The 21,032-nt window shown below is 37.7% G+C and overlaps 1 protein-coding gene across 6 annotated transcripts in view; it reads right to left on the bottom strand.

Moving 5' to 3' along the window:
* PTPRC (protein tyrosine phosphatase receptor type C) overlaps window positions 1–21,032 on the bottom strand; it is a 117,311-nt gene that overhangs the window by 39,686 nt on the left and 56,593 nt on the right. For 3 of the 6 annotated variants that reach the window (XM_046679382.1, XM_046679385.1, XM_046679383.1), the window contains 8 exons: window positions 19,627–19,767; window positions 16,519–16,662; window positions 15,853–15,930; window positions 14,673–14,699; window positions 12,468–12,701; window positions 11,192–11,317; window positions 9,844–9,984; window positions 3,167–3,283 (listed from right to left, as the gene is read on the bottom strand). In XM_046679382.1, coding sequence (XP_046535338.1) covers window positions 3,167–3,283; window positions 9,844–9,984; window positions 11,192–11,317; window positions 12,468–12,701; window positions 14,673–14,699; window positions 15,853–15,930; window positions 16,519–16,662; window positions 19,627–19,767 — 1,008 coding nt within the window. The remainder of the gene's footprint in view (window positions 1–3,166; window positions 3,284–9,843; window positions 9,985–11,191; window positions 11,318–12,467; window positions 12,702–14,672; window positions 14,700–15,852; window positions 15,931–16,518; window positions 16,663–19,626; window positions 19,768–21,032) is intronic. The other 3 variants (XM_046679384.1, XM_046679386.1, XM_046679388.1) reach the window with 3 other exon arrangements.

Below are 21,032 nucleotides of genomic sequence, written 5' to 3'. Positions count from 1 at the left end.
GCAGTGGAGCGCGTGAACTTAACCACTCGGCCAAGGGGCCAGTCCCTGGAGTTAATTGATTTACACCTGCCCAGACCCTAGGGAGAATTCACTTTAAGGGTGGGAAAATTGTGAGTTCAAGAGGGTCAGGAGGCACCCTCTGAGTCTTGGCTTCTGCCTGCTCCTTATGGGGGGGTCTGGCTGCTGGGACAATGACCGACTTCTTACTCAGCTGCAATCCAGGTGTCAAGATGCCATTTTCAAGATCAATCTGGTTTCCATTCACTGACCTAACTTTGTATGTTTGCGTATATAAGCTTACAACCGTTCGTTATCAAAATGTTTCATTTATGTAGTTATGAAGCATCTATCTTAGCTAATTTGGCAAAAGTCAAATTGTTTATTTAATTTTGAACACTGCATTGTTCAAAATATATTGCTTTGGGAGATCAAAGTTTTCAGTGCTTAGAAAGGTGGTTCAGAATGTTCATTTCCATTTGCCAAGGGATTCAAGCTTTCACTGAAAGGCCAAAATACTTGATCCAAACATCTTTGCCTCCCCTATGTGTTTGAACACTTTTTCTCAGGACTCTGACATCAGAAGCACAAACTGTATGGGACAAGTTAAGGACTTATTTCACTTAGTGCTTGAAATTCATTTTTTCTTTGGGCAACAGGGACATGTCCAACCTTCAAGTCATGAGTATTGCACTGGAAATGGCTAGAAAGACACTGGCTTCCTCATTTGTCACTTCTCTTTTTAGAAAATACCTCAGGAAATCCATTAATGACTTCCCAATTTGGATTCTAAAGTATCTTCTTGAACACTATGCCAAATAGTATAAACCCGTTGATCCCCAAAGGATTTTGTGATGCCAAAGAAAAACCTTTATCCAAAATAATTTCCAGCAACATCATTGTGATTTTGAAGGGTGCACACTGGTTTCAAACTTTAGAAAAACAGTCCTTTGAATGCAACAAAGCACAGAAATCTCTTCCTCACTATTGAGGAAACTTCATCTTCATTCAGCATCATTAAGTTAATACACAATACTGAAATTCTCCCAGGTGTCTCATGCTAAAAACGTACACAACACAGTAGCAAAAAGAGCACAATTCAAGCTGTTGAATTTGAACATTTATCTTAAGTTCTGTGATCCTTAGTTGCATCATATAAATACGAAAATATTTATGCATCACTCCTCTCAGAGTTATTATTGAAATGTTTAATAAAATCTTAAAATATTATAAAAACACCCTATAAACAGAGGAAACTAAACAAATGTCAATTACATTTTTCCTCTTTTAATTCTTAGCTTTCAGAGACACTGAAATGATTAAATTATGAAATAATGAAATGAAATTTAATACCTAATTGAAATGTAATATAAACTGCTATATAATTCATAGGCTTTTTTCCTGTGGATTTTTAATAGCAATTTTATTTGAAATAATGAGAGTAGTTAAAAGAATTGCTTTAACAATGCTGTAATCCTGTCAACTCTCTGTGACTTCCATAAAATGGAAGATGATCTCATTACGGCATAAGTTTGAGATGAACGAGAGAATAAAAGCAGAGCACACTTCTCTTTAGGGTAGCTGGGTTTGATTTCTGTAGGAGAGAGTGGACTGTGTGGGATGCTTCCAAAGAGCCCCCTAAGGAGGGTCAGTATGTGATCCAGGGTGGGGGATTCAGTTACCAGTCAATGGTTTTGGAGAAAACAACACACAGAGTCAGATATAGTCCAGCAACCCCTCCCACCCATCCTGTTTGAGTGTTATCTTGAGACAGCAAAAAATTTGGGCAGCACTAAAGAAGAAGGAGCTGTACTAGTTGCAAATGACAACAACAACAATGACAAAGTTGTCAGACTGCTAATCACTAACTCATTACATCCTTCTTAGCCTAATTATGCAAATATGGGTTTTTAAAACTGTATAGAATACAAGGCAACAATAATCATTGCTCTGTGAATTTCCACCATATACACGGGCATACAAACTACTCTGTAGTAAAGAGAGTGTAGAAAGTGAGAAATACTGCAAAGTATAGTAAGTAGAACATTCAGAGAAGAGAAAAGAAAACCAAACAATGTCTTCATATGGGAACCAAGCAGCAAGAGTTTGTACAAGAGCTGGCCAATGAGGCGAGAGTATCTAATTGTCTTGCTGTTTCATCTTCCTGTAATTCCCATTTTTCCTTTCTCACAGACCTAGCTTTTGAAATTACACTAACTTTAAATACATTGCATATAATTCTTCTCCATAGCTTTTGAGTCCTCTTATGCTAATTTGAAAACTACATGGGTATTTAACTTTGCATTAGCTGTTTGATTAAGATTCAAATAATCAGCAAAAACAGTATGTTATCAAAACATAAAACAACATGCTCAATATAAATGGCTTTCTACTTTTCAAAATTTGAAATTTATGTCCATGCCCTATCTACCAAACAAAGAGATGGAATTCTGTGAGATAGCTCAATCCTACCTAAAGCTATAGATAAAGGATTAGTGAGTGTAGTAAGCGGGTTTTCCCAGGTGCCGAGGCTGCTCTGAGATGGTCCATTCATGATTACTCTTTCTACAAGCATTTTGGCTATTTTAATTTGTCCAGAAGATGTTTGTTCTCTTAAAGAGGCTCATTTGGAGGACTCATAATTGAGCTAGTCATAGCACATTTTTTGGACTACATTTATCTCTGCAGAAATAACATAGACCTAACTAGGTCTATGTTCCAGGATTCCACCTGCCATCAAACTGGCCTCCGTGAACAAATGGGTATAAGCTCGGTTTTATTCACCCAATATTTTGTGTCTATCAACTGGAGCAAGTTTTGGAAGGTGTATGTTTGTTTTCTTATTTGTGTGCTTGAATAATGAGTTCAAACCAGTGCAGTAAAGAGTATTACCTTCCAGAAACTTCTTTTTCTAGGCTTTAGAGTGTAAAGACTGAAACTAAGACAAATCAAGAAAGACAAGCAAATGTTGGAGATGTTCCGGGCTGTCATTTCAGGGGCTGGAGAGCCCAGAGCAAGTGAGGGCAGTTCTAAAATCAAGGCATATAAGATGCCCATCACAGTCACTATGTAGAGAGCTCCATGGCTCACTAGCGCAATCTACATTTCTAGTACTTTCCAATTCTTGAGTTCTCTTTCTTGATATGGAAGTAAATTCTACACAAGTTACCTGAAATATTATGACAAAGATAAAAACCATGAAAAGAACTTTGAGGAGGTTTCCAGGAAATCACGATGTAATCTGCACCTTTCTTACTACAGTCAAGTTTTCCAGGCTTTTCTGGAACTGTTAAAAGAATAAGAATATAAAATATGAAAAACAAGACATATAGAAAACATTGTTCATATTATAAACATGCATCGTTAATAACGACATTTTGGGCAATGAAATTAAAAGATATCTAGCTTTATTAAATTTGCTTTAGAAGTCATTTAACAGAGTAACTGTCACTACAGGAATTTAAGCATTCCACTGAGATATCCGAGAACCCCTCTTCCCCTCATACATATTATTATTAAGCTATCTTGGGATTTCTAGATTTCACTATGCTGAAAATGTGTCATTGGTAGTACTGGTAAATTTAACAGTCATTATTTGGAGCAGCACTTGTCATTACTTCCAGTAACTAGTCATCAGAACTTGAGATGAAGAATGTAATAAATGCCCAAATCAAATTTATGAGGTACAATTTATATGAAACACACCCATTTGAGGTATAGTTTGATGTGTTTTGACAAATACACTCATCAACATAACCACCATCACAATCATGATGAACATGATTACAAGAACATGAACATGATGAAGACACAGAACATTTCTATCATTCCCCCAAATTTATTTGTGCCACTTCCCAGTCAACTCAGCTCCCCTGCCCAACCCCAAACACCCCCTGAACTGCTTCCTGTTACTATAGATTAAATTTGTCTTTTCATTCATTTCATATAGATAGAATCAAACAGCAAGTACTTTTCATGTCTAGCACATTGCACCTAACACAATGTTCTAGAGATTCATTCAGGCTGTCACGTGTCAGTAGTTTGTTCTGAGTCGTATTCCATTGTAAGGATATGCCACATTTTATCTATTCACCCAACTGTTGATGGACACTTGGGTTGCTCCCAGGCTTTTGGCTACTATGAATGAATCTGCTATGAATATTTGGGTAGAATTCTTCATGTTATATGTGTTCTTTCCTCTTTGGTAAATACCCAGAGTGAAATTTCTGAGTTATTACTTCACATTCTCAGCAACAGTATCGTCTTTTTGATTTTAGCTATTTTAGCGTGCGTGTAATGTCATCATCATCTCATTGTTATTTTAATTTGCATTTCCCAGAGGACTAATGATATTAAGCATCTTTTATGTGCTTATTGACCATTCATATATCTACTCTTGTGAGGCGTATATTCAAAAGGTTTGCCCAGTTTTATCAGGTTACTTGATGTCTCATTTTGTAGTTGGAAGAGTTCTCTACATAGTCTGGGAAAACATCCTTTGTTGAAAAAATTAATTATTGGTATTTTTTCACAATGTGTGGCTTGCTTTTTAATTTCCTTAATGGTTTTACTCAAAGACCAGGAATGTTCAATTTATAAGTTAGATGAAGTCTAACTTATAAAATTTTTTCTTTTCTGATTCTCGCTTTTCCTGTCCTAAGAAATCTTTGTCTATACTAAAGTAACAAAAAGATTTTTTTCTAATGTCTTTGTCTAGATATTTTATGGTTTTAGCTTTAGCATTTAGGTCTGCATCTCATTGTGAGTTAATTTTTCTGTTTGTTGAGAGGTAAAGGCTGATGCTCATTTTTTCTTCTATAAGGTACTTGGATCATTTGTTGAAAAAACTTCTCTTTCCCCCCACTGAAATGCCTTTGCACTTTTATGAAAAATAAGATACACTTTTTCTGGGATTTCATTGACTTATAAAGACTGTCGCAATTTTAGTACTTAACATCCAAAAGTATTGGGTTTTTCCAGTTATGCAGAGGACATAATGTTTATATTGTTTTATTTTCCTTCTTGTGGTTTTGAATTGTTTTAGAGGGTTACTGGAAAACATAGTTTTAGGCAGCTCCCTTAGTCCTCAGGTATCCCTGCCACATAAAATTGCAAATCATTTTAGTATGTTCTGTCAAAAATCTTGTTATATTATAATTAATAAACAAGTTCAGCAATGTGGTAGACTGTAAGATCAACACAGAAAAATCAATTGGCTGTCTACACACCAGTAATAAACAATTTGAAAATGAAATGAAGAAAATATCACCATTATAAAACAGGAATAAATTTAAACCTAGCAATAAATTTAACAAAAGAAGCGCCAGGCTTGTGAACTGAAAACTACAAAACAATTTTGAAATAAATTAAATGAGACTTAAATTAATGGAAAGACACCCCATATTCATGGGCTAGAAATCAACATTAAGATGGCAATACTCCCCAAATTGATATACAGATTCAATACAGCCCTTATCACAACCCTAGATGAATTCTTTGCAGAAATTGACAAGTTGATCCTAAAATTCGTATGGAATGTCATGGGGCCTCAGATATATAAACAATCTTGAAGAAGAACAAAGTTGAAGGACTCATACTGTTGATTTCAAAACTTTATAAAGCAACAGTAATCAACAGTGTGGTACTGACATAAAGATACATATGGAGATCAATATGTAGATCAATTGACTAGAACTGAGAATCCAGAAATAAGCCTATGATTATGGTTAATTAACTTTTGATAAGGTTGGCAAGAACATTCAATAGGGAAAGAATAGTCTTTTTTAGCAAATGCTGCTAGGACCATCGGAGAGCTACGTCAAAAGAATGAAGTCAGAATCTCACCTCACATCATATACCAATATTAACTCAAAATTGGTTAATATAGCTAAATTTAAGAGCTAAAACTACAAAATTCTTAGAAGAAAACATAGAGATAAATCTGCATTACCTTGGATCTGGCCATGAATTTTTAGATGTGGTATCAAAAGCATGAGCAACAAAAGCAAAAATTGATAAATTGGACTTTATCAAAATTAAAAACTGATAGGCCCCAAAACATACCAATGAAGTAAAAAGACCAGTCAGACAATGAGAGAAGATATTTACAAATCATATATCTGACAAGGGACTTTTGTCTAGAATATATAAAGAACTCTTACAACTCAAGTAAAAACAATTAAAATGGGCAAAGGATTTGAATAGATAAAAGATATACAAACGGCCAATAAACACCTGAAGTTATGCTCAAAATCATTATTCATTAATCCAAATCACAAGATACCACTTCACACCCCTTGGGGTGGCTAAAATTAAAAAGACACACAATAACGAGTGTTGGTGAAGATGGGGAGAAATTGGAACCCTTGTATATTGCTGGTGAGAATCTAAAATGATGCAGCCACTTTGGAAAACAGATAGGCAGTTCTCCAAGTTGCAAAACTTAAAGTTGCCATATGATGCAAAATTCCAATCCTAGGTGTAAACATGAGAGAAATGAAACATATGTCTACACAAAAACTTGAAGATGAATGCTCATAGCAGCATTATTCATAATAGCCAAAAAGTGGAAACAACCTAAATGTCACTCAACTGATGAAGGGACAAACAAAATAAGATATATCCATCTATTGGAGTACTATTAGGCAATAAAAAACCGAAGTATTAATACATGTTACAACAAGGATGCACCCTGAAAACAGGCTAAGTGAAAGAAGCCGGTCACAAAAGACAACATATTGTATGATTCCATTTATATGCAATGTCCAGAATAGGCGAATCCATCAAAGCAGAAATCCATCCCTAGCCTGGTGATTGCCTGGGGATGAGGGGTAGAAGGGAAATGCGGACTGACTGCTAACAGATACGGGGTTTCTTCCCGGTGTGATGAAAACGTTCCAGGTTTGATTCTGGTAATGGTGGTACAACTCTGAATATATTAAAAACCATTGAATTGTACATGTTAAATGGGTGAACCACATAGTGGTGAATTAACAAAGGTTTATTTTGTTGTTTCTTTTTTTAAGAATGTGGTTTTTTCTGCAATGGTCTTGAATGAAGTAAGTAAAATTGTTAAACCGCTATTTTCTAAAGCTGAAGGATTCCTGCATTATCGAGATAAATCTTACTCAATACTGTTTTCTTAAGATTTCACTTTTTTAGGACATTTTTAGATTCACAGCAAAATTGAGGGGAAGGTACAGATATATCCCATAATCCCCTGCCCCTACTCAAGCATAGTCTTCCCAATTACCCAAAATCCCCCACCAGAGTGGTACATTTGTTACAAGTGATGAACCTACATTGACAAGTCATTATTACCCAGAGTCTGTAGTTTACATTAGGGTTGAATCTTGTTGTTGTACGTTCTATGGGTTTAGACAAATGTATCATATGACATGTATCCATCATTATGGCGTCATACAGAGTATTTTCATTGCCCTAAAAGTCCTCTGTCTATTCATCCCCCACCCCCAATCCCTGCAACCACTGATCTTTTTACTGTCTCCATAGTTTTGCCTTTTCCAGAATGTCGTATAGTTTGAATCATACTGTATGTAGCCTTTTCAGATTGGTTTATTTTACTAGCAATATGCATTTGAGGTTCCTCCATGACTTTGTCTCTCTTGATAGCTCATTTTTTTAATGTGTTGAATGATATTCCATTGACAGATGTACTACAGTTTATCCATTTGCTTACTGAAGGACATCTTGATTGCTTACGAGTTTTGGCAATTATGAGTAAAGATGCTATAAACATCCTTGTGCAGGTTTTTGTGTGGATATGTTTTCAATTCCTTTGACTAAGCACCAAGAGGCATCATTGCTGGATTGTATGGTAAGAGTGTGTTTAGTTTTGTAGAAACCATCAAAATGTCTTTCAAAGTGGCTGTATCATTTTGAATTCCCAGCAGTAATGAATGAGAGTTCTTGTTATTCCACATCCTTGCCAGCATTTGGTGCTGTCTGTATTCCAGATCCTGGCCATTCTAACAGGTGTGCTGCTGTATCTCATTGTTTTTTGAATTTGAATTTTCCTGATGACATGATATGGAGCATCTTTTCATATGTTTATTTTTCATCTGCATATCTTCTTTGGTGGTTATATATATTTTAATACATTGAAGGATTCATTTTGCTAAAGTTTTTTTCACTGTTTAGTAAAGAAGAGACCGGCCTATAGTGGCCTCAGCTTTGCCCAAGTTTGGTATCCATATAATATTAACCCTAAGCCTATCCCAAACTCTATCAATAATCAAAATGATTTAATAGATTTCCAAATCTTCTATACTGTAGAATAGTTTGGATGAGATATGAACCATCTGTTCTTTGAATATTTGGCAAACTTGCCTTCATGTTTTTTTGAGGGCAGGTAAGGTAAATAGACAGCGAGTGTGAAGTGAGTAGAGAGATATTGGACTTTAATTTTAACTCCAATTTCTAAAGCTTCCCAGGTGAATGTGCATAGCTCATATGTTCTAGAAAATCATGCATTTTGTCTAACTTTTCATGTTGGATGCAAAGTTGCTTTATAATTTGTAAGATTTCCACTGCATCTTTAGTTTTCTTTTCTTCTTTTCATCCATAGGAAAGGTTGTTTTGCTAGAGGTCTGATCATTTTATTATTATTATTTTGAAAAACAAGGCTTTAAATGTTTTAATAAATTCTTAGTATTTTCGTTTGTTCCCCCTTTCAATAATATGTACCCTAAGCTTTGTTATTTTCTTCCTTCTACTATATTTGTATTTGTTTTCTTGCTTCTTTTCCAAGCACTTCCCATTGATTTTCACTTAATCTTTGGCAAAGTGATAAATTTTTCCCTAAAATAGCATTTGATCTTCCTTAAGGCTACAAAATTTTCCCAAAATATGTCCTTACTCAAATCTGAGTACCTATGTTTCAAAAGGTGAATTTAGGCCATTTATATTTACAGTGACTTTTGATATACTGTAACGTTTCCATTATCTTGCCTACTGTTTTCTACTTACTATTCTCTCTCTCCCTCCCCCCTTCCCTCATCTTTTCCTCCTTCTCCTTCCTCTCCTCTTTCTCCTTCTCCACTCTCTGTCTTCTCACTCTTTCTCTCTCTCTTTCTTTCCCTCCTCCTCTTCCTCCTCTTTCCTCTTCCTCTTCTTCTTCCTCTTTTTCTCCATCATCTTTTCTTCCTCTAATATGTAGAACATTTTTTATTCCCTAACTATCTTCCACTGCTTATAGGCAACTACATCTATTTCTCTTTCTTTTTCTCAACTGGTCACTCATAAATTGTCTCACACATAATCAACAAAATATTTTTCCAGTAGATTCTAAATTTAGTTGGAATATCTATACTTCCACTAAACAAGAATGAAATTTTAGTACTTTTGACTTTCTTCTCCCCTCCATCTCCCAAATGCTATTATTTTCCAAAGTTTTCTTTTCTGGTCATTATTAGTTATTATAGTTTTGTTATTATTTATGTTGCTGGCATTTTAGCAATAATTATTATCTGCCATCAATACTTAGATTTACCATCATATTTTATTAGCTGGTGTGCTCACTTTCCTTCTGTCAGAGGCAGGATTTGACGGATGGGCAGAGGGTGTGGGAGCACAGCAAGGAGGGAATGATGCTGCAAGAAGAAAGTATTTCACTTACCTCACAATTTGGTTTCCACCACAACCTCACAACACAGAGGTTTGGATCCTCTGTCATTTCTTTTGAAATTCTACTTTAAAAATTGATGCAAATCCATTTTCTGAGATCCTTTCTCCAAATCTATAATATCATTTTCTGTGATTCTCAAAGAATTATTAAAAACACTACAAAAAATAAATTTTACATATACACGTAAGTAGCATACTCACTTCCAAAATCTGTTTCAACAATTTTTTCTTTATCAATAAGCTTCTGATTTTTATAGAATACTTGTGAATGACAAGTATAATTATGTTTGGGTTCTAAATCTTCCTTTTTAAATGTTTTCCCCTTAGATGGTGCTGAATCATCTGAAAAAAATAAGTATTGCATATGAGTATATTAATACATTATATCACATTTGACTTTCTTTCTAGATTTCATATCTACAATTAATATCTATTAGATTGAAAACATATGCAAAAGTCAAAATAATAAGTAAAAGATCTTGAAAACTACTATAATAATGCATGATTTTGCTACACTCAATGTTAAAGAAAATAGTAGGAAGTACAACTGAATTTGAGAGTGTCTCTAATTTAACTGATGGAATGAGGCATCAGTTTTTGTTCAGAAACTGAGATTGCACCTGAGCTAGCCTTTGCCTAATAGATATTTTAGATTCATCATTGTGTTATCATCAGTCCACGATGCTTGTTCTTGCTCTCCTCATACTGCTTGTATTATAGCCATGCATCTTCCTCATAACACGATCATTGCAACCAATGGCACACTCCATCCTTTGTTTCTAAGTATGTGTGTGTATGTGTCTTGCCAAATGTAACACAGCAGATGGCTTTATCCTAAGGGAGGGAGATTCCACCTCAATAAATTCAAATAAAAAGAAATTTAAAAGTCATCAAATTATGAAGCATTTAAAAGAAGTGTTATCTCAATTATTGCCCCCCCAATTTGAACCTAAACTCGTATTCCTAGAAGCACTTACTGTTCTTTTTCCATTTTTCTTTCATCTAGGTATTCTTGAAGCTGTTTATGCATTTTGTTGATGGAGGGCTGACCAAGTAAACTCTTGAATCATATGATCTTATCCTTGATTTTCCCTTTCATCCTAACAATGTATGTATCATAATTTTTTATAACATCCTTCTCTGATAATCTGTTCAATAATGCCTTGTGTATAACAGTTGCCAAGAAAATTCTTGTAAATTAATTTACTTTTGCTATTCCAAAAATTATTTTTCAGAGGAGTATTTGTCTATTTTGTGAATTTGAGTGGTACAGAGAATACAATGATTTGACATTAAAAATACCAAGGGCCAAAAGAGAAAGAGACGGTGGTGGGGAGGGGGGAGCCTGGGAAGGAAGGAGAGGAAGGAAGGGAGAGAGGGAGGGAGGAAGGAAGGGAGGGAGGGAGGCAGGGAGGAGGGAAGGAAGGAAAGAGAGAAAGAAAGAAAGAAAAAGAAAGAGAGAGAGACAAAGAAAGAAAGAAAGAATAAGACAGTATATAGAACAACTTCCTACCAGAAAAAAATTTTCTTATCAATGCTATATTCTTACCACATTGAAATTCGTATGTAATTTCACCTTCACGAGTAAAGCATGTAACATTTTCCCAAGTTAAACAAATAGAAGTATTTGCTTTTTCGTTCTCTACACAATCAACTAACTGAAACTTTTTAGGATCTGTCAAGAAGAAGATATAGAAACAGACAATTAATATTTCATAATGTGTGTCATAAGCTCAATTATAATCATTGAAATTATATTCATGATATAGAATTTGGCAAGTATTTAGGTTACTTTTGAAAAAGTCTAATAACTCTCAGTGTCTTTCTTGATCATTTAGTTTATCCTTTTTTCAACACCATACATTTTGGTAGCATTTCATTTAGAATTGCTACTTTAAAAAAATGGAACCCAAACAAACATCTAGATAAAATGGCATTTTTTACACATTGTAGAACACCCATCCCATTTTGTTTTCCTATTTATATCTTCAGTCTTTTCATTTACGCTTTGATCTCTCACTGAAGGATTGTTACACAGAGTATGAGGGCTTCCCTCTTGGGGAACACGTTGTTGAAAATTGTCATTTTCTGTTTTTAATTGACAATTTACTTCAGTGATATTTAGAGGAAATGAATAAGTTAAATAGCATTTTTCAAAAAACATCAGACTTTAACCTACTTAAACGTTAATAAATCGATCAATGATCTTGAATTACTAAGTGATGTGAGAGATTCAACAAGTTTACACAGTCCCTCAACCCCTTTTCCAAAGTGCGTTTTGTTAAGATGTGCTTCCCCGGGGTCTGCTGACACCGTGCTCCTTTCTTTTTCCCAGCAGTAGCTTAGCTGGCAAAGCCAGCTTGATTGCCTCAATGTGACTATAACACTCCCTTTTTTGGTGAAAGCATTTTTTGTGAAAGTATCCTTGATTTTGTGTTTTTCCCCAATATATTCCAGACACACTTGTATTTAAAAGGAGAAATATGCGTACATACATATTTAATGACTTGAATTAAGTAGAGGAGAAAAAAGAAAGCTTGTGGATAATCACTTATCCACGGTGGGATAAATTATGACCAATCTACAAGAACTGTTCTGTAAAAGAAGGGTAGGGAGTCGGTAAAGTATTAAGACAGAAGGCTGATGTGAGTTTATAATTTTCACTGGGTTAGGAGAGCAGAAAGTTCACCCACTCACGACCTGCTAACTTCCTTTCTCTCAGCCCTGCTCTCTCACCTGACTAATTCCTGTGGCTGCTAGAAAACACACCACGAATAATTGTACTGTTTTTGTAAATATACAAATAGAAATCAGTGGATATTTACCTGGTGGTACCTCTAACTTGAATTCTTTATATGAAGAACACGAATTATGATATATATAAACAGTGAAAATTTTACATTCTGGTAGGCCATGGAACACATTGTTTACACAGCTAATAGTTCTATTAGGTTCAGTAGAGTTACATTTTACTTCATCAGTGACATTTAGTTCTGCATCATAAGATTGGTTTGTATGGTTATATCTGTAGTTCACAGAGATTCCTGCATATTTTTCATCTGAAAGAAAATAAAACAGTGGGGGTTATCTTTTTTATTTTTCTGAATGAATTTACGTTAAATTCAAATGCCATAACATATATTTTCAAAAATATCCCCATGAAAAGAGAAGGAACACATCAGATGCCTCCATATTATGATTTTATAATTCCCTTTGCATCACTGCCTTATCAAGGATCCAGCTTGCAAGTTTATATTTGAATGATTATTGGGTTAATGTCTATCTTCCTATCTGGAGTGTATATTCCATGAGAGCAGAGTCCACTTGATTTTGATCATCCCCATAAATCCAGGTCCTCGTATAAAACCTGTTGTTGGCAGGGGCTCAATAATTACTTGTGTTAATGCACAAATGAATGATGCAGCTGACAAATTCCTTCTTCTTGCTTTATAATTTCCCTTGCTTTCTAAAGTGTAGTTCTTGATTATGTTTCTTCAAATATGTGGAACATTAATGATTTAGAGACCACAGGCCTCATCATTCCTTTACTTATGTAAAATTATTGATAATAAATCCTTTTGAGCCCTTTCCTCAGCATCATCTCACACTCTCACTTTTATTTAGACAAATTCTGTTGGCTGGTAAAAATATCTTTTCAACAAAGATTTATTCAGTCATTTTTTTTTTCAGGAAGAGTAGCCCTGAGCTGATATCTGCCTCCAATCCTCCTCTTTTTGCTGAGGAAGACTGGCCCTGAACTAACATCCATGTCCATCTTTCTCTACTTTATATGTGCGACGCCTGCCACAGCATGGCTTGACAAATGGTACGTAGGTCCTCACCCGGGATCCAAACCAGGAAACCCCAGGCTGCCAAAACCGAACGTGAGAACTTAACTGCTGCGCCACCAGGCCGGCCCCTATTCACTCATTTGTAATGCAAAAAAAATTGTTACACCCTTATTATATTTAAGATGCTGTCCCAAGCACTAGGCATACAAAAGATCAGCTTTTGGAAACATACGGTCTAACATGGAGAAGACACAGACATGAATTGCAGAAAACATGCAAATGCCTAAAATAAGATAATGCACAAGACAATATGAGAGTGAAGAGAGAGAGAAATCTATTCAGATCGGAGGGATAGGAGAGGCTTTCCAGAGGAGGTGACTCAAGATGTGATTTAAAATATGGGCAGGACATATAAAGCTGATGGGAGGAGGGGCGCTGAGTGAGGATGGGGTGGAACTCCAAGTGTAGAGGAAGAGGGAAGGAGTAACACAGAGGCAGGAAGAAATATTACGTGCTTATGAAACTGTGAGTACTTCCATATTACTTTAGTGAAGAGAGTAAGGAGGCAAAGACCCAGGAGGAACCTGATCATGAAAGACCATGTTGATAAGCAAACCAAGGAAGGCTCATCTTTACACTAGATGTGTGGAGAGCTCCTGAAGGCAGCGACTTCAGCCGTGAGATTTAAATCTATAGAGGGATAAGCCCTGACTGGGAAGGACTCACCTTCCACTGGGGAGAGACAAAGAAAATAGAAAAAGGATGGATGCAAAAACTGTTCTCGAGCATCTGCTTTGAGCCAAAGCCTGGCAAGACAGAGACACAGACAGAGACACAGACAGAGACAGAGAGATTTCATCTTCTTGATAAGCCCCTCGAAGGTAATATCCACATTTCATATTAATCATTACACTGAATCCTTGCCCGTCACCCTCAGACAAACTTGCTATCATTCCATTTTACAAATACCCAGACTGAAGGGAAGTGGCTTCACCAAAGTTGTTTAGCCAATAACTATTAATTATTAACGCTGGTACTCAAAACCAGGTCTGAATATAACATCAAAGCTTCTTGCCCCTGAAGGACACTGGCTGTTAAGATTTGGAGTTCGTCACTGGTGAGAAATGAAAGCCAGTGAGTTTAGCTTGCTCGTAGGTCTGGGAAGCTTGGAATGAAGAAGGAAATAATTAAAGTGCTATTCTAAAGTGATATATGCTGCTTCTGGGTAAACAAACTTACCACATGATGGCCCAGGTGTAGTAGGAGCTGTAATAGAGAAAAAAAAGAGAAGGTAAATTGTTAAAATTTCATCATGGCATATCTCTGCTATAGTCATTTTGGGGAAAGGAGGTTTCAATGTTTCAGCTTCATAGACTGTAAAGGCTATCCAGCTAGGGTTAACAGACCGTGCAGGGTTTGCTGTGCCTAGGACAATGGCAAAACTTCAAGAGTTATAAACTAATCAGCTAGTTCTATAAAACATTTCCATGAATTTACACAGCAAACACAATTCTGATAACAACGTTGAGACTTTTGGGCACACATCTGATCATGGTATGGCAACATGGCCAACATTTCACGCAGTGACAAACATTTCAAAGGTCCTCACCCCCTTGACTAATCTCAAAATAGATTTACATAATTACAACCCCTAGAGAGGTCTATTTACATCTTCATTAAAAAAAAAAATCAGAAAATGGGCCAGAGTGGCTGCATTCTCTAGTTTAACTTTTGTAAACTCTTTGCACACATACTAGATCCAGAGTAATCGATTGTATGCTCAACAAATTGAGACATATCTTACATGAGTATATGTATTTAGTGGAAGAATTGGGTGAAAACGTGCTTCGTGGAAGCTAAGAGATCTCTGCTAGTCTGATGTTTGAGTTGGAAGGATCTGGGGGAGAATGTGGGCTCACAGGCTCTGTCTCGGCTGATCCACCCACAGACACTGCCAGGTGCTGGGGCCCTTCATTCCCTGGAGGCCTGTGGTGTTGGCCTCCACACCCCATGGAGCATGGCTGGAACTCTGCAATCACTCACTTGGAATGAAGAGTCCCATTGACAGAACTAGTCTTTCTCACACTAATACCTAAACCCACTCTTAGAGAAAGAAGTCTCAGCATATTTGGTCATTTCTCTATGCATTTTCATAAACACACAACTCTTTGGGGCTGCTATCACAACGATCCGATAGGTTATTACAGTAACATTATGCCCTGATCCCATCAGCTGTTGCACGGCTAACATAGAGAAGCGTTTTTGACTAATTGCTGTTCCATTGCCCTCATGATTAGAAGACTCAATTGAACTTCTCAAAGAAAGGAACCCAGGATAGACCAAATGGAAGACCCTTCTGTGAGCACATCCCAGGCTCATGGTGGTGGTGTGACTGCATGACTGAGGGTGAGGTTGTCACCTATTGTGAAAGCGGCTGTAGAGGCCGTGCTTGCTGCAGTGCTCAGAGAGGATGGTGCAGTGGGCATAGTGCTCGGATCTGCAAGGAAACGAACAGAAGGAGAGAAGTTAAAGAGCCTGTCATATTGAAGGGCGCGGGAAAAACTCTTTAGCAAAGATAATTCCCTAACCAAATCTTTGCTGCAGGAGTCCTTGTTTGAATTGACACTTGCTTGTTCTTTAAAATAAGAAAGTGAATCAAAGATTTATCCACAAACGACCCTGTAAGATAACAAATGGTTCAAATAATCTGAACTAAACATTGTATAAGTAGAGAGGAAACTATGCATTCCTTGGTATAGTTCTTACTCGATGTGTGATCTTCCTCAAACTACTCCTTTCACTTTCAATTACAACTCCCCTTATTTTAATTACTAATAAGGATGCTAGTTACTCTTTTGTACTATTCATTGCATACCAAGCTATTTACATATTCAGTCCTCTTATCAACTCTATGAAATAAGTATTATTATATCCATTTTTACAGAAGGGGAAACTGACACACAGAAAATATTAGTAACTTGTGCTAAAGTCAGCTAGAAAGTTGAAGAGGCTGCATTTGACCCCAGAGTTCAAGTTTCCATTTCATCCTCCATAACCTGAAATGCCTAGCGCATCATAGTCAAACCTGAGGAGTTATCTTTGGTGGTGGAGCTGGAGATGCGTGCAGGTAAGGCAGCAGAGCTGCTGTGTGCAGGGCTGAGGGTGGCTACTGATGTCAAAATTGTGTCTGCAGGGAAGGTGGTGGTTGTAATTCTCTCCTCTGGAACACCTGCAATTAGAAACGCCATCAGCCCTGTCATCCCTTCCTGCCACGCAAAGCAATGGCCAGTGAGCCAACAGAGACAGGATTATTGAAGCTAAGCCTGAGCCACAACCCAGCCCTTCTGCTAGACCACAATAGACACATTCTGCAAAGCTGTACAAAAAACAGCACGGTTTATGGCAGAGATAAGTTTAAGGTCAGATGACTTGAAACCTATGCAGTTTTGTAATCAGAGCACACATTTTTTAAGTATTTAGGACCTCAGGAGATAGCTTGGACTGCCCAGTGAGGCCAGGCCTTCTGGCTGAGGGCTGCTGTGGGCGACATTGAAAATGCATCAGAGTGACAGAGTGGGGTGCTGGCTTTCTGATGCTGAGAGCAGAAGGCTGAAGTGGAGCCCTGAGTGTAAAAGGCTGTGTTAAGGTTGGCACAGGAGGAAGTGGAACCTGCCACGTGCTGAGAGCCTCGCATGGGGTGCACCTCTCTGGGGAGGAATCCCTGGGTGCAGGTGCTTAGCTCTGATTTTCTTATAATAGTACTGTGTGGGCTCCTGTCTGAGCAGCTGCTGAGCTCAGGGTCTTTTCCCTTCTAACTGAAGGTTACGAGTCTACTCTCACTATGTGGACTCCCCAGCCAGGAAAAACCAAAGTGGTTTGGAACCAAAGAATTTCCATCTTATACTGATGTCATTTCATTAGTCTCCAATCCCATACGAGCTACTTAGAGTAGAAGCAACTATTTTAGTGGAAGAAACCGCACATTGCATTTGGTTAGGACTTTTCAGTGTCAGGCTTCAAAACACCTGCTGTGAGTTCCATCTCCCCCCAGACACCACACCCAGAATTACAGCATAGGCAGTCGAGACATCCTCATTGGGTGCCTACGAGATGACTAGCACGATGCTAGCTGTCATGGCAAAAGCGAAAGAAACAGGAGTCAGCCCCTGTTTGAGCTTGTTTGGTTATTTCACTGTCAAGATCCCTGGGGTCAGCAGTCCAACGATAAGAGGTTAGTCTTACATTTACAGCCTGATTCTCAATGCGTCAGCGGAGTGACAGCTGCAGGCACATTCTGAAAATGGCTTTGATGCAAGCGTGCAGGCAGCCTCCGATTACGAAGGGCGGGCAGTCCCTCACTTCACCCATTTACGCCATTATAATTGAAACTGCACCTTCCAAAAATTTGAGTTTGGGTTCCCAGTTTAATCTTTAAAAGCCACTAAACCCCCAAATTTAACTAAACCATAGAATGAATAACATAAACATCAGTTCTTCAGTTCTGGATCCTCGGAGGGGCCCCAACAAAACAAGGAGAAGAGAAGGAAGGTGTTTCTAATCTTTCAAAAAAAAAAAAAAATCAGACATGGAACTGGCCCTCTGCAAAGTTTTAAAATCAGCCAGGTTCATCTTCAGCCTTCTTCTTCGTGCTTTTCGACTCCCGCCATCACGAGCTGGTCCTCTTCGCCTCTTCCAAGTGCCCCTTGACCTCATGCTGTTTCGAGGCCTCCACACTCACACTCCCCAAATTCCTTACCTTCTCTGTTCATCTGGAAACCACTTTTCTCTGTGTGGGTAATCCCAGGGATGACTTAGGAGTGGTATTTGCTCTTTTAATTTAGGTTAATTAATTCTAATTGAGTTTTAATTAGTGGAATTAGCCACTGTGAGAGGAAGAGGTGTTGATCAGGGCAAAGCAGACCCGTCTGTGTGACAGTCGGCCCTGACATGCCCGTCCTCTTTAGTCATTTTACAGCTATTTCCATCCACGACTTCTGAATCTGTGGATTTGCTAAAATCTCCACATCTTTTTAGCACGGTCCCATCTCAGCCAGAGTGAGTGGAATGAGACAGCAAGGGGAGGGCAGCTCTGTTCCCAGTTGTTTCAAGTTTGTAGATTGCCTGTAACGACTTTTATGCCGAGGGAACAGTTTCAATACCTCAAAATAATAATTATTCTGTTTGATATGTTTGGCTTCCATGTCTGATTCATACTTCATGCAAAGCCACTTCAGTGCCAGCCCTGTGGGCTCCCCGACTCATATCTTTAACTTTCAGGCAATCAGGTCACTAAATTAATATATGGGGCCATGTGGATTTGTAACCTGAGAAATATGTTGTTTTTCAGGATAAAAAAGGGCACCACGAGGTGATTTAGACACTGATTTTGGAAAGACAAGGGAGGGAATATTTCTCTTGGTTTTGATAAACATGGGGATGCTAAGCTGAAAGAATCCTGATGTCAGAATGCGGAATACAAGCATCTATTTCTTCTTTCTCATTCTTTTAAAAATCAATTTAATCGTGGTGACAATTTCTCAGTGCCCTTCATTGACCACGGCAGTCTTCTACTCTTCGTTATCTGGTTCATTGGTAGGAGGTCTTTAAGTAAAGCTTCATGGATATTATTCCTTATTACTAGCAAAAAGAAGTTTTCACAGTACAATGATATTTGCCCAACATATAAAGAATCATAGAGGACCCTGAATCATGGGTTTCCTCAGGAACAGATTTTTCCTGTGTTCTCATAATGCTCCTTCTTTATTATTTCATCTCTATGACAAGGACCTTTGTTAAGTGGCCTCATAGACTAAAGGTCACCAGGAAAGTATGAAATTCCAAATTCATTCACACCACTCTTAAACACAGCCGTTGTTATGCACTCTTCATATTTGCACGTCGTGTTTTTTTTTTTTTTAAAGATTGGCACCTGAGCTAATGACAGTTGCCAATCTTTTTTTTTTTTTCTGCTTTTTCTCCCCAAATCCCCCAAGTACGTATTTGTATGTTTTAGTTGTGGGTCCTTCTAGTTGCGGTATGTGGGTCGCCACCTCAACGTGGCCTAATGAGCGGTGCCATGTCCGTGCCCAGGATCCGAACCCGTCGAAACGCTGGGCCGCAGAAGCTAAGCGCCCAAACTTAACCACTCGGCCTTGGGGCGGGGCCCCTGCACAAGTCTTAAGGACCAGCCAACCTGATGTATCATTCCTGCCCGGAGCAGGGGTGCGTGTGAGAGGGCCAGCCTGGCTGCTGGGTGTCTGAGTGTCAGATCCGTCAGAGGGCGCCTGCGAGTCTGCGTGCGTGGGAAGGTGAGACGTCGGGGTTGGGGCGACACCTAAGATGAGAAAGCGAGAGCATTGCATCAATATTTCCCCACTGCAGATGAAAAATCCAAATACTAGGAGATTATAAGGAGAAACCTGCTATTATGGTTTACCAAACTGTGAAACGACGCAATCTATTAACGTGAGTCTGCCCCTCTTTAAGTTCCCTGGCAGGAAGGTGGCACCTGAGCTCTCTGTTTAGATATCCTGAGACGCTTTCTGGGCTGGATGCAGCACGGACGACTCACGCTTCCAGGCGACTTTTTTGAATTCCAAGTCACTAGGAGCTTTTTGAATTCTCTATCAACTCTCCAAACTGAAAGTTGGAATCTTTACTTTGTAAGCAGAGTAAGAAAAAAATTCCCCCAAGGTACAGGGTCTCTTACAAATCACAAAGAAAAGAAGAAATAGAAAAATGGACAGTAGAGTAACAGAGGTCCATCTAGGACATACAGTGGCCAAAAGGTGTATGCGAAGATGCTCATCGTTATGAAAAATGTTTAAAATGTGGATCAAAATGAAATATTTTTAGCTATTACGCTGCTGGAAGAGATATGGGTACACAGTTTCATGCACACACACACACACACAGACATTCACAGAATCATATGCCTAGAGTCTTTAGGATATACAACCATGGTTAAAATTTTATCTTTAAGGAGCAGGATTAGGTGAGATATGTATATGTATATATGTGTATATATGTAAAGTATATATAAAGTATATATGTATATACCTATAGAAATCTGTATTGATGTTTTGCAACATGCATAAGCTATTTTTATAAAGATATCACATAATTAAATTTAATGTTATGCTTGCGGATGCTTATTTTAATCATTTTCGAGAAAAAGAACAATTTTGAAACAGTGCATATTGTATTGTTAGAAAAATGGATTAAGAGATTTTTTCCCCCTAGGTATATGGGTAAGCAAGAAAAATTTGATTGCATTCCACAATAGAAATCAATCATAAACATAAACTAAATAACACATGCAGGTTTTATCCCAGTAGATAACTGAAATATCACCTCATAGCAAGATTATTTTCTAGCAAAGAAAATGTACTTTTTTATTTGAAAGCATAAGAGACTTTCCAAGCTAATTTCACCAGCAGGATTACTGTGCCAGAGCAAGTTAGTATTTTTAAAGTATTCATCCTTATTTCCAGCACATTCCATTTTAAAGTTTTTTTCCTCACACTTTGCTTCCTATGTAAATCGCTGGCTTTAATGTCTTGGGTGGGGGGGAAATTGGTGGCAATAAAAGGGTAGGAA

Source organism: Equus quagga, chromosome 12 (genome assembly GCF_021613505.1).
Source record: "Equus quagga isolate Etosha38 chromosome 12, UCLA_HA_Equagga_1.0, whole genome shotgun sequence".
NCBI classification, from domain to species: domain Eukaryota; kingdom Metazoa; phylum Chordata; class Mammalia; order Perissodactyla; family Equidae; genus Equus; species Equus quagga.
This window is presented reverse-complemented; position numbering and strand designations above follow the sequence as displayed.